The following is a 14,040-nucleotide window of genomic DNA, read 5'->3' on the forward strand; positions in this document are numbered from 1 at the left end:
AGGCCTTACCCATCTACAATCTGACAATTTCCTAAAACTAACCCAAAGATCGACCGCATTTATTTTGTTATATTGTTTTTTTAAGTTCCCTGGGTCATCTAATGAGCAAAATTTACAAATCACCACATTAATACAACCAGCTTTAAAATTCTGGGGGGAAATAAAGAAATAAATATTAAAAACAATAATAAAATTCTGAGATGTCAGAGATGTTATTTATTTTAAGCACATGATGCAAGAACTAGGTCACTTAAAATGTGAATACTTGACTCACAGAATAGAAACTGTCTTGATCATTAACTAAGAATAATTAACTAGGGATGCCTGGGTTAAGCGTCAGACTCTTGCTTTTGGCTCAGGTCGTGATCTCACGGCTTCATGAGTTTGAGCCCTGCATCGGGCTCTGTGCTGACTTTGCAGAGCCTGCTTGGGATTCTCTCTCTCCCTCTCTCTGCCCCCACCCCTGTTCACTCTCTCTCTCTCAAAATAAATAAACTTTAAGGGAAAAAAAAAGGAATAAATTAACCAAGTTAACTCAGATCTTAATTTCTAATTTATGGGATAACATACCATGCTTCTGCTGTATTCTGTACTTTATTAATATTTCATAACTATTTCATGCTTATACTCCAAGACAATTTAAGTATAGAGATTGATTACACTACTTGCAAAGACCTCACTGCTTCTCTGTTGGTACAGTAGGCACAGAAAATCAACGCTGCTGGATGTAGCATGAGACCCATTGAACCGATGTTGAAAGATCCAATCCTCAAGAACCAAAATAATCCAACCCTGGAACCTGTTAAAGACTGGGCACATCAAGAAAAGGACAAGCAAACCAGAGTTTAACAGGACATTTACATGAGGTGCGTGTATATATTCACTTTAATGAGAACTGCAAAACAAAACAAAATTCACGTGGCCAGTCCTCTCACAGAATAACATTTTCACTCGAAAATACACTAATAGGGGCGCCTGTTGGTTGGCTCAGTCGGTTAAGCATCCAACTTCGACTCAGGTCATGATCTCATGGTCCGTGAGTTCGAGCCCCACATCAGGCTCTGCGTTGACAGCTCGGGCCTGGAGCCTGTTTTGGATTCTGCTTCTCCCTCTCTCTCTGCACCCCACCTCCCCCAGCTCGTGCACGTACGCTCGCTCTCTCGCGCTCTCTCTCTCTCTCTCTCTCTCTCTCTCTCTCTCAAATATAAACATTAAAATTTTTTTAAAAAAATACACTAAGAATAATGCTTATATTTTGATCTTAAGTTTCTACTCCTATTCCTAAAGACTTTTCTTCCCTTGATGCTGTATCTCCATTTCTTGTCCGTTTAGAATAGAAATTACAATTCGGTAATGATGGGAAGCTCTTCAAATTAAGTAAAAATGTGGAAACTCCTATAGCCAGAAAGTTACCACAAAACTGGTGTTAATTCTGACTCTACAATGCAACATACAAAGTTTCCATAAAGGTGCCACAGTTAAATTATGAAATGCTTCCACTTTAACTCAAGACACAGAAAGACTTGAAAAAAAAAAAAAAACGTTTTCTCTCCAAATTGCAAAAGGAGGGTCAGGGAGGGGAGAGGAGGTTACATTGAACCACATAAGAAATGTGGGTATATTCAAACAACCCCAAACCAAACATCATAAAGGAAAGTCACTGATCTGGGCAATTCTGAGGCCAGCTTTCTCCACATTTGGATGGGCCCAGAAAGAAGCATTAAAACATCCTCCCCCCCACCTTTTACCCAGCAGTCTTCACTCAAAAAACAGTGCGCAAAATACCTTCCGAGTCACTGAAAAGTGTCCTCAGAGAAGCAACAGCCAAGTTGACAAGCAGAAAAAAAGTGATTTACTTTTTTTTTTTTAACTTTGCCTTCTCATCCTGTTTTGTTCATCCTGTTGCTTGTCCAATTGGGATGGAAGGAGTACAAAATATTCATTAAAGGAAAAAAGTTTTTCTCAAAGAGCAGATTCCATCTATCTTAGAGACATGTCCAATTCATCTAGCACCCATCACTCATTCTATCCCTTCACTGGGCCGCCCTGGTCAGCAAGTCATGACCACCTCCCTAAGCACCTGATTGCCCTTCCCACTTCTACATGCCACCACCAGCCCCCCTGCCCACACCAGGCTCTTCTGGCCTCCTTCCTGCCTGCTCTTCCCTGCTGCCCACCTCCCCACTTCCCTCCCTCTCCTCTTAGATCACAATGGCGGTAGACAAAGAGAAAAACTACTCCATTTAATTCAGTGACCAGACTCATTTGCAACTAAAAGTGTACCCTACCTATTCCTGGGTCTGACACAGAGTTTGAGAGTTGACTCCTGCAGATAAATGCGGTAATTTTTAACCACACGAAGACATTTATAAAACATTAGTGAGTAATCTACATGAAAATATTTGCTAATAACACAAAAAATAAAGTTGGTCTTTTACTATTAAAGAGTGTTAAAAATATTTTCCGAGATGTTCCCAGCCTTCTCCCCACAAAAGGAAACAAATTACCAGAAGAATGAATAATCATTCCTTCACCCTTTTTACAGATAAGTGGACCTAACCCATATACCTAATGGACTTTGTCAGAAGGGCTGGGTGTTTCTGAAAAGCACTCTTCCCTTCATTCATTATCTTAATTTGAAAAACTAGGAGTACATATAATTAAGTACAATAACAAACAAAAAGGAAAAAGAATCTCTGTGAATTAACTCAGAATTTTCCCATCACTTTGACATGGATTTTTAGCAGTTTGTTAATAAATGACATTCTTTATTCTGAATGCCTAGCAGGTGCTGGAAAGGCACTGGGATACACAGATCACCAGATTTGATCCCTGGTCTTGAGAACCCTACCCTTTGAAGAACCCTTTACAGTTTCTTTTAAAGACACTTCCGACATGACAGTTTCCGTTTCAAGTTGTAAGAGTAAAAACTACAGAAAGAAAAAAGCAAGACCCAAAAGACTACAAGCTGTGAAATAAAATGTGGCAGACAAGTGAGGTAATGGGACACCATTTGCTCTTCTGAATTATCGGACATCCAAAGAACTGCGACATTTAAGCAACTCCAAGCAGTGGTATCTTCAGAAATGGCATTTTAACCATTGTTTAACAAGTCTGAAAGGCAAAAGGGCACACAAGCTAAATTCCCATCGTAAAATTTTTGAATGTGTTATTTTGGAGCATGATGACAAGAATGTGAAGACATCTAAAAAATCCTAACCAGGGGCACCTGGGTGGCCCAGTCAGTTAAGTGTCCGACTTCAACTCAGGCCATGATCTCATGACTCCTGGGTTCAAGCCCCACATCGGGCTCTGTGCTGACAGTTCAGAGCCTGCAGCCTGCTTCGGATTCTGTGTCTCCCTCTTTCTCTGCCTTTCCCCCGCTTGTGTGCTGTGTACCCCCCCCCCCAAAAAAAATAAACATAAAAAAAATTCTAATAAAAAAATAGAAAGAAAGAAAGAAAGAAAGAAAGAAAGAAAGAAAGAAAGAAAGAAAGAAAGAAAGAATGAATCCTAACCAATCACACAAGTTCACATGGGTTTTCCTGGAATACTTTAAAATGGCAGGTAACAAAAATGAAGAGTTATTCAATGTCTGGCCATAATGGAAACTGGGGGCCTAACATGGTTCTTATTTATTGGAACCTTACAATGACCCAGAAGCTAAGTGCTTTCTACACAGTATGTCATTTGATCCTCAGGGTAACCCTTCAAGATGGATACTGTCATTCCTATTCCACAGATAGGAAAACAGAGCAATAGAGAAGTAACTGATTTTACGATCTACAAGATGCAAGGAATTTTTAAGCCAGGTAATCTCACTCCAAAGCCCATAAAGATCTACCCATATGCCTTACAGCCCTTTGGTACTGCCTAAAAGCAGGACACACAAAATAAAGATTAAAAGTAGTATGAAATTTGGGATGCCTGCCTGGCTCAGTGGTACAGCAACATAACCCTTGACCTCAGGGTCAGGGGTGCCAGACCCACGTTGGGTGTGGAGTCTACTTAGATAAATACATTTTATTTTATTTGAAAGTAGCATGGGATTTAATTGAAATGTAAAAGGCAAGGCATACCCAGAGGAACTGCTTTACAGGCCTGAGTATGGCTGCTCAGGCATGCTCTGAGAGTTAACTATTTATTACCCCCAAGAAAAGCAACAGCTGAGGCTTGAACTACAGCAGAGCTTACTTTAAATGAGTGGAACAGCGGACCCATGGTCTTCTCCACAACCTACGTCTGAACAATACATACATTCCCATAAACGTTTGTCAGAAACGTCTGATCTGTTGCCATCACCATCAACCCCAAGAAAGCAAGGCTAGAGTAAGTAGTAAGTAAAATGAAGGCTAGTCCTTCCACTGATTTCCAGGAGTCAGAAAATCAAGTCCCTGCACACAACTTATCACGACATCTCCTTAGAACAAAAATGATCAGCAAACCTGTGTATATTGCTAGATAATGGTGGTGGTGGTGGTGGTGGTGGTGATGAAGGCCCTTACAATGGATTATCTCACAACTGTATTGGATAGATATTAGTATCATCCCCACTTTCAGAGAGAAAAACTGAGGCTAAGGGATTAAGCATTAGCTAGCAAACAACCAGGGATCACATTACATAGCCTTTCCTCTTAGAACATCCTCCTTATAACTGCTAACTAATCAAATCACAAAACTTTCCTTGGAGAAAAAAAGGCCAAAGAAAGTCCGACGGTGGAACGTTAGGTGAAGTTTTTGTCTTAACTGTGTAAATGTAAGAACAGATGTAAACAATCGAGATAACTGGCAAGGGCAGAAGAAGGACAGAAAGAAGCAGATACACTGGGTACCTCCGTGGAGACGGACTTTACACCTCTTGGGAAGCGACATAGTTTGGCACTGATGCAACCGAGTCTCGTGACATTACTCAATCCCGGCATGATGACAGCTGCATGGACGATCACAGACCTTCCTCCCACCCCTTCCATGACCTGGACTTTCTCCTCTAGGCCCATCAATACTTGCCAGCCCTTGCGGAGACGACCCTACTGGTCAACTTCCAGTTGCTCAGCAGCAAGCTATGGTCTGAAGGAGGCCTAGCAGGTCCCCTTATGGAATGCCCGTTCACAACATATGTCTGTGCACGTCTATGTATGACAGCAAAGCCAAATCATCACGTTCAAAGTAAAGCTCCCAAACATTTCAGAGATCGGGTATACTCCAAAATGCTAAGTTATTTTTGACCAATATCACACACACACACACACACACACACACACACACACACACACAGGCAAAACCGCTTTGTCCGGAAGCTGACATCTAAGAGCTATATGATGGACTGGCAAGCTGATGGAGCAAGTCCAAGTTTTCCTAGAAACTCAGACCTTCCCAGCTTAGAACCTCACTGAAGGACTGTGAACCCTCCCTCACCGAATACAGTTTGGGATCAATCAGAAAGACATGCAGGACACTGGGGCTAGTCTGGGCAATTCTAAAAGATTTTCAAGTGAGGCCTAACTCTTCATGTAACATTTCAGATAAGCGATCACTCACAAACCGCCCCCCGCCCCACGTCCCCCATGCCCCTATTGCGAAAGAAATGCGTTTTTAAGGCAGTTTCTCACACAGAAAAGTGGCTCTCAAAATCCTAGTCTTATAATAAGAAAAAAAAATTTCCACTTATATATAATACATTCTACAAATAAACATAGTCCAATAACAATTACATGTTCAATGTAATGAAAGTTTGCAAAGATTCAGAAGAAAGTAAGGCACTCACATAAAATTAATTTCACTCTCAAACCACGCAAATATTTTTGATGAAAAACTTGTTTGCAGATGTAAGCCAAGGCAAGGGTTCAATCAACCTCAGAAGACCGACTTCACTTGTCACAGGTCTTCTCCCTTGGTTCTAAGCCAGTAAAACAAGAATTTCTCATTTATATGCAGAGTCTGCTTTAAAGGAGTAGACCATATAGACGCTTTGCTTGTGAAACTATAGTCTGCCTCAACTTGTAAACCCCAGCTCTGACACCACTCATGTCGTTTCTCGATACACAAAGCAAGAGACAGCGAGAGTCCCCTTGGACCTGTCATAAAATTCCTAACAAGAATGACAGGTCAGTGTTTTAATGTGCCAAACAAGTCTAATAAATGCACTTAAGGCACCAAATGAGGGAATTAAAAAAAACAAAAAAGTAACATTAAAGTCCCTGTGGCGGTCTGGGTGCTGAATCATACAAGGATGGGAGGGGGGTGGGAGACAATCGAGGAGATTCAGAAATGTGGAACCGCTCTCAACGGTGTCATTCACGGAGCCCCTGAGCAGAGCGTGGTGTTCATCAATGAGACAGTTCCCACACTCAGTGGAGCAGGAGGAGAATGAGACACAGAACTGAAGAAGGCTTGCAGAGAATAAGTAGGGGAGGGAACGTTCCATACTCTGATGGCAAGCCAAGCTACAGCCATGTCGGAGCAGGGGTCTCCTGTTTACCTCCTACCACACGTTCTGCTGTCGTTTCACAGTCTCAACTCCCTGGACACAAGTGAGAGGACTAAACCGCATCTGTAAAAGGCGTCTAAGTTATTCTGGGCAGAAAACATTAACAACTGGGTTATCTCTCAATAGTATTCTTTATTAAATTAATGGTGTTTCCCAAGCATTTTACTTTAATCTGTCTGTTCTCCGATCACCATGACATCCACCTGTTTTCTTCAGGCTCACGATTTGTATATAAGTCTTAAAACACAAAAACTGAAGTTGCAATATATTGTATGAAAGTACTTGAGATTCTAAACGTGTTTCTCTAAAGGAAACTGATTAGCTTCAATGATCCAACATTTTTGAAAAGTGGACGTCCTTCTACAGAGACATTAGAGACCACAAAAAGTATTGAACTAAACATTTTTAAGCTCCCAGCACAATAATAACATTTTAAAAAATCATCACACCTAATGGGATGCCAGAGCCAGTCAAGGATCTAGTTAATAATTACTAAGAGGCTGCTGGGGCGCCTGGGTGACTCAGTCGGTTGAGCATCCTGCTTCGGCTCAGGTCATGATCTCACAGTTTGAGTCCGAGCCCCGTGTCTGGCGTTCTGCTCTCAGTGCAGAGCCTACTTCAGATCTTCTGTCTCCCCCTCTCTTTGCCCTTACCCTACTCATGTGCTTGCTCGCTCTCTCTCACATACAAATAATAAAAGCATTTTTAAAAAGTCCCTTAAAAGAGGCTGCGCGGCTGGCAGGTAGGGTGAGGACACTGGGTCACAACTGAGTTCACAGTCTAATTCAAGAGCTAAAGAAAGGTACCCACAGATCATCAGGCTGTTCCAGGCAATGCCACCTCTACCTGCTCCTCCAGGAATGCAGAGGTCATAATGGAATGGAGTGGTCCAGGAGGGCTCCTGGAGGAGACAGACCCAGAGCCCTAAAGGAAGTGCAGTATTTGTTTTGGCTGCAGGATTTTACAGAGAACAGAAAAATGGCCCAGATAAAAAGATGGCATGTGTGGACAGGAAGGAAGGCTGCGATGCCAGCACCTCAGCCCAGACATGGATATGAAAATAATAGGAGAGACCCGCAGCTGCCCTCTATTAATTCCTGAATTTAAGCAAAGGCAAGACTTCATATTGATTGCTAAGATTCCTTTTTTCCCCCTGACAATTGGCTCTTTATACTTTCATCTGGCCTAAGAAAGAAAAATCTTTTGTCTAGGGTGCCATAGGTACATTGCTGCCTCCAAGTGAGAATAAACTATGACCTTTTGTGGCCCCTTCAAGACCTATGATTCATGCTCCATGGAAAATATTGAGAAATATTCCATTAGAAATGAATTTGCTTTCACAGCAAATTGTACGTTTCCTGTGTTTTTCTTCCTTCATTATCACCAAGGACATTCTCATGAAAACAAAGTCTTGTTTTCCCCCCAGAGTAACCATATTCTTTATATTGATTTGCTTCGACTCGCCAAACTGCCTGTTCGTGGAATCACAATGGGCTTCTGGTGTCTTTCTAGTGATGTCATACATGTCTTATAGAGAAAATCAGTAGGCTAACAAACTCAAGTAAAGAAGGTTGACGTCATATGGTGTAATTTCAGAGTTTCCAGGAAAGCCTCACAACCAACCGCGCTCCCTACCCCTAATCCCCTCCACTCCCAACAGCAATCCCTAACCCGCTGAAATAGTAGTGTTGAAATAGCAAAGTTACTAAGCTGCCAGTTTCAACCGTGGTATAAGCAATAGTTATGACTTCAAACTTTCCAGAAAGGCCACAACCAACACCCTCTCAAACACCCCCAAAAAACCACCTCCCCACCTGCCGGCTGCTGTTGAAAGACCACAACTAGACCTTTATTCTCTTCATTTCAATCTCTAGCAAAATGCAAACACTTCTTTCAGAAGCCCCCCATTACAATAAAATTCCTTTTCAGATCTTTTCCTACTAGGTCTTTAAAAGGTAAGCAAGAGAAGCTGCCTCCCACATTACTGGTCCTCTCCCCTAATACCCCCTCCTCTTACGGCAGCTGGAACTGGAAGCCCCACCTGGCTCAGCCCAACCCAACTCTGGGCCCAGTCCTAACTTTGGGCAGAAACAATTTCAGGAATTCTAAATCAGTACTCCTGTGTCACACTCTCTGCTCTTAGTTCCGTTAGCAGGACATCTGTCTTCTTCCATAGACCCAGTCTCTACCACATGCTTTTGCTCTGCAAACCACCTGTACTTCATCCTGGCCATCTGAGTACTGGTATCCTGGTATCCTACCCAGAATCCTGTTATTTTAGAACAGAAACCTACCTTGCTCTTGTCACATGCCCAAAGGGAACGGAGTCCTACTACTGCGGTTCCCTGATGTAAAGCCACAGAGCAAGGCAATAAGGAGCTCATGCTCTCCAATCAGACACACAAGGGGTGAAAACTCAACTCTGCCTCTTTGAATCTTGCGTATTTAAATTAACCTGCATGAGCCTCAGCCTCATGTATACTATCATATCCATTAAATGAGAGAATACAAAGCCTAGCCTGAGAACTAAATAAGTATTAGCAACACCAGGGATGTAAATTGCAGTGAAAGGATAAAAATGTTACAATTTGTGTTGGAATTTACAAATATAGTGCTCATTCCCACATTCTGTGTTGATATGCTCTACCCACGTGGAGTGAAGCATTCACTTACACTGGAACTCGACAGAAGGCTTATTTGTGGGGGACGCTCAGGGACCATCTATTATACAACAGTGACAGTCCCTGGGTCTGGACTCCAGGTTCCTTTCAGCTCCTGGTTCCTTTCAGCTCCTGCAGTTCATCCTGCTGCCCCAGGGCTTCCCAAGCTCTACCCAACCACTTGGTTCCCTCTCCTGGTCTCTCACATCCTGTGTCATTTCAATTAATTGGGCCAGGTACCACCATGCCCCACATGTAGATAACCATAGTAGCTGGGGGTTCAGAAGAGAGCAAAAAGGATAGGAAGGCTGGGGAAGCCAAAGATAAATGACTCCACAACTCTGCTTTAGTCAAAGGCATTTCTGAAAACACTGGAAGAGGTGTTAATGTCACTTATCTCCAAGTATCATCACGAATAAATACAATGCTCCAATTATGAACAGAGTGATATACTTGCAACGTTCCCAGCAGAGTATACCAGTTACTGACATGAACTAAAAAAAAAAAAAAAAAAGTGGGGGAGATGCTAACTAGATGAGCATGCGCGCGCGCACACACACACACACACACAGGCATGCAGGCATGCATACATGCACAGACTTTAGACACAGAACAATAAAAGCAGGTGGCACGAAAGAGTGGATTTCATATATGTTGATCTACTCAGCAATTTGCTTTTTATAGATTATATTGCACACACTCGAGTTGTAGAGGAACACAGTCTACCTGCCAATTAATTCATGGGGCTCCAATGTGACCATGACCAGAAGCTCAAATGCTTTCTTACTGAACTGAAAATACTGGGTTCATTCTATGTAGGTGAAATGACTTTTTACCGAATTTTTCTAGAGTGGTTTTTTTTTAAGACAGTGGATCTTGAGATTTTATTTGTTGACAGTATCTGTTTATTACAGAACTATATGTACATAAAAGATTCTGTATCTCATACTATTTTAATATATTTATTTCCTTTCTTCTTTTACCTGAAGTTTCTTTGTATGGTTCATCACCAAAGCCTAGATTCAGTTTTTAAATGCTTTAGAACACCAAAGATCAATCTCAGGAACATAATGGTCAGAGAAATGCAATCGGTAAAAATCATTAATAGAATGGTTAAGTCATTTCAGATTAACTGCAATTAAAATTCATTAGGCTTGAATCTTTGAAAATACACTCATTTCTCCAAAAGTAGAAGGTTTTTTTTCCCTAAATTTTGTTCTCATAGGTACAAAACCAAGTAGCAAAACCACAAAGCAGCATGCTCTGCTATTAAACAAAGCAATAGAAAAACCACCCTTTTTCCATGCAGCTCATTATGGGAAACTCAAACTAACGGGCATTTCCCTTCATTCATTTATATACTGGTGAACAAGTCCAGAAAATTAAAAATAAGGCCTCTGGTCAGATTCTAGTCCAGCCAACAACCTAGTATTGAATTTGCCATTACAGGCAAATCCCTATAATCCCAATCACTGCCAAGAAGAGCAGTCACAAACAGTGTCCTCCCACACGGTAGAGTTTACAGGCAAACTACAGATCTGGATTGAGCTTCCCACACGGAACTCTACCTAAGTCACTTCTTTCCAAAGTGAACTATAGAGAGTAGGCATTGTCTTACACAACTAGAAATTAAATGCCCTAGGAGCTGTACTGAAAGAACTACACCCAAGGAGTGTCACCCTACACCTGGAACTTACTTAGATGACAAGATTCTGGACTCGGGGTTGATGCTGTAACAGAGAACTTGCAAGGGAGTATTTTGCATATGGAGGAACATAATTTACTACGGGCAGAGGGAAGACCGGGGCGAGCAGCTCTTAAAGAGCCTCCAATGATTCCCTCCGGCCAGTGCTCCCACCCCATGCAATTCCCTTTCTGGAGTGGGCGGGACCTAGTATTGCCCTCTTGCCCTCTAGTTGCTGCTATGATGAAGCCAGCTGCCACGTGCAGAAGCCACTTAGCGAGGAACTGAGTGAAGCCTCCCGCCAATAGCCCACAAAAACCTGGATCTTGCCAACAACCACTCGAGCCAGCCTGGAAACAGACTGACCCTTAGCCATGCCTCCCAATGACTGTGGCCCTAGCCCCCACCTGTATTTCAGCGTCTTGAGAGGCCCGGGACCGTGGGACACAGTGAAGCTGTGCCTAAATCTCTGACCCACAAAAACTGTGAGATGATCAACGTTGTTGTCTTATGCCACTAAATTTTAGAGTCCTCTGTTAATCAGTAGCAAATAACAGACACTTCATACAGACTTTACCTCTAAAAACATCATCTGGTTAGCATCACAATATATATTTGAAATTTTTATCTACTTTGAACAAGTTCGTGTTCTCAGCTGAGAATTTAAAGTCTTTCAAAATCTCAACATTTTCCAAATTCCATAATATATTAACATACTGCAAGCTTTCCCAAGTTAAATTAATTCACGTAAAAGCCGACAGAATACCAGAGGCATTTTGATTTTGTCCCTTACACATCACAGGCCTGCGTCAGCAGTAAGGAGACCCTATTTTACAGAAGGATAAAAAAGTTTTTAAAAAATCCAAGATAAATTTTACTTCTGGAAAAGAACATGCAGACACAAAGAAAAACTTTACTTCCTTAAAACAATAAATAAAGGAGAAACCCCTCTGATTAGAAGGCTTACAGAAACTTCCTTACCTTGAATGCACTGAAGCGTTCCATCCTCCGCTCTTATTGTAAAAGTCTCACCTGGATTAACTTGAACGAGAATGACCTGCCAAAATAACACATTAATTTCAATTTAATACTAGAGCATCTGGGGTTTCTCTTCAATGGTTTTATTACTTGAATTTATGTACTAGACAGGAAGTATGTGGCACAGAATCCTGTATAAACACAACACTTAGGATACGTCTTAGACCTGGTTCAAATTTAAGGGGGAGAAGTACGTGCATTTGAATTTAGCTAAGTGAATTCTCCCGTGTTGTTTATGATGTTATGTACCCTAAAAACTCAATTTTTTTTCTTTCACACAATTCCTTCTTTTCTTTCACTAATTTAGAAACAACAGATAAAGAAGAAAAAAGACCAGAAACTATACTTATAAAGGAAAATGGCACAGAGAAATATAGTTCTGGCCTAAACACTATTGTATACCGTATACTATTGTTCCCAAGTGTCCATTACTGACCTAGGTTATAGGATTCTACTGTGTAAACAAAGAAAGCAATTTATAAGAAAAATGTTTGGAAGATCTAGAAATAATGATACACACTATAAAATAAATGAATAATATCACAAATCGGCCTCAAACTCTCAAATCTTTAAGTCTATTATCTAAATGTCAGTGAACATAAATATTTAATATTAGCAGACAACTTCCAAGACTAGACCAAGCACAGCAATGGCAAAGTATGTTCTTTCAACAGCCTTACAGTTTTAGCTCTAATCTCGTTCCTTTAGGTAACAAAAGAAAAAAAAAATCACTAATTTGTATCTAAATACAAATTAAAAGATGTAATCCAAGCTTACTTGAAAATCATCATGTGCAAGGTTAACACTATTAAAATAATTACTGTACGTTTCTGGAAACTGAAAGGATGTCAGGGTCATATTCATCTTCTAGCTCTCGGGGCAAGCCTTGTCCCTCCCTGCATTGAAACCATCGAGCATACCGTTCCCTCTGCCTGTAATAATCTTCCTGTCGTCCTTCACTGCCTACCACCCACCTTACTCCTTGCCTGACCACCTAATGCCTATTCATTCTTGTCAGCTTAAGAAGTATTGTCTGCTGGAGCACCTGGCTGGCTCAGTGGGTAGAGGGTTGTTACTCTCGATCTTGGGGTTGTAGGTTTGAGCTCCACGTTGGGCGTAGAGATTACTTAAAAATAAAATCTAAAAAAACCCAAACCAAACCAAAGAAAAGTGGCATTTGCCTCTCAGGACAGGTTGGATCTCCCACCATATGTCGCGCGCGCGCGCACGCACACACACACACACACACACACACACACACACACACACCCCTACACTTCTCCTTCCTAGAATTTACAACTGCAATTAATTAAGCCATTATTTTAGGGTCTGTCCTTCTTTCTTTAACATTGGCTCTAGAAATACAAGGCCTGGCATAAAAGAAGTATTCAAAACTGTACCTGGCATAGAGTATGTGCTTGATAACCATTTCTATTTAAGGAATGAAAGTCTGAAAACATAAAGGAAAAACGATCGCAAACAATTATTTTAACTTAGAAATTAAGCTTTCATAATGTTCACCCTAAAAAGATAACATTATTTACTGTATGTACCATAATTTGTTTGGTAAAAATGTTTGAGATCAAAGCTGTTTGATCTTTAAAAACTAAACCTTTAATATCCATGTATTTTCCTTCTTCTAATAATTCCCCACAGAAGACACTGCTGGGATATTGTAATTATTTAAATCAGGAAATACATTAGCTGGAGAAAACAAGATCGTTCAGGGAAAAGCAGTCCAAGTTTCATCCCTGGTGCTTCTCATTATCTTGAATTGTAACGGTGGTTTCAAGGCAATTTATTTTTCCTGTACGGTAACTGTGTCAATAATCTTTCAGTCTTAAGTATTCAAATTCTCACCAATGTAAACACACTGTGCCATTTTAAGAACTCAAAAGGAAATCCCTTCAGATCTCCATAGAGAGATTAAAACATTCCAATTGCTTTCTTGAAACTGAGCTTTTAAAGTCATTCTTAACATGAAAATAGTTTTGATTTAACTTTATTTTCACATAAACATAGGACATAACTCGACTACAATGGAATACAAAAAGACACTCCAACAAAGAAAGTTCCCTAGGTCTTTTTAAAAGTCCTTAGACCAATTCCAACATCACTGTAATACAGCAGAAACCATTTGCTTATGTGGAACCTCTCGGGATAAGACGTAT

General features: G+C 40.9%; 1 protein-coding gene across 4 annotated transcripts in view; it reads right to left on the bottom strand.

Moving 5' to 3' along the window:
- The window catches only part of FNDC3B (fibronectin type III domain containing 3B), a 356,845-nt gene that overhangs the window by 245,219 nt on the left and 97,586 nt on the right, over positions 1 to 14,040 (bottom strand). For 2 of the 4 annotated variants that reach the window (XM_027061428.2, XM_027061429.2), the window contains exon 3: positions 11,813 to 11,888. The exons of the other annotated variants lie outside the window; for them this stretch is intronic. In XM_027061428.2, coding sequence (XP_026917229.1) covers positions 11,813 to 11,888 — 76 coding nt within the window. The remainder of the gene's footprint in view (positions 1 to 11,812; positions 11,889 to 14,040) is intronic. 4 annotated transcript variants of the gene reach the window in all.

The sequence above is a fragment of the Acinonyx jubatus genome, chromosome C2, assembly GCF_027475565.1.
Source record: "Acinonyx jubatus isolate Ajub_Pintada_27869175 chromosome C2, VMU_Ajub_asm_v1.0, whole genome shotgun sequence".
In the NCBI taxonomy this organism is placed as follows: Eukaryota; Metazoa; Chordata; class Mammalia; order Carnivora; family Felidae; genus Acinonyx; species Acinonyx jubatus.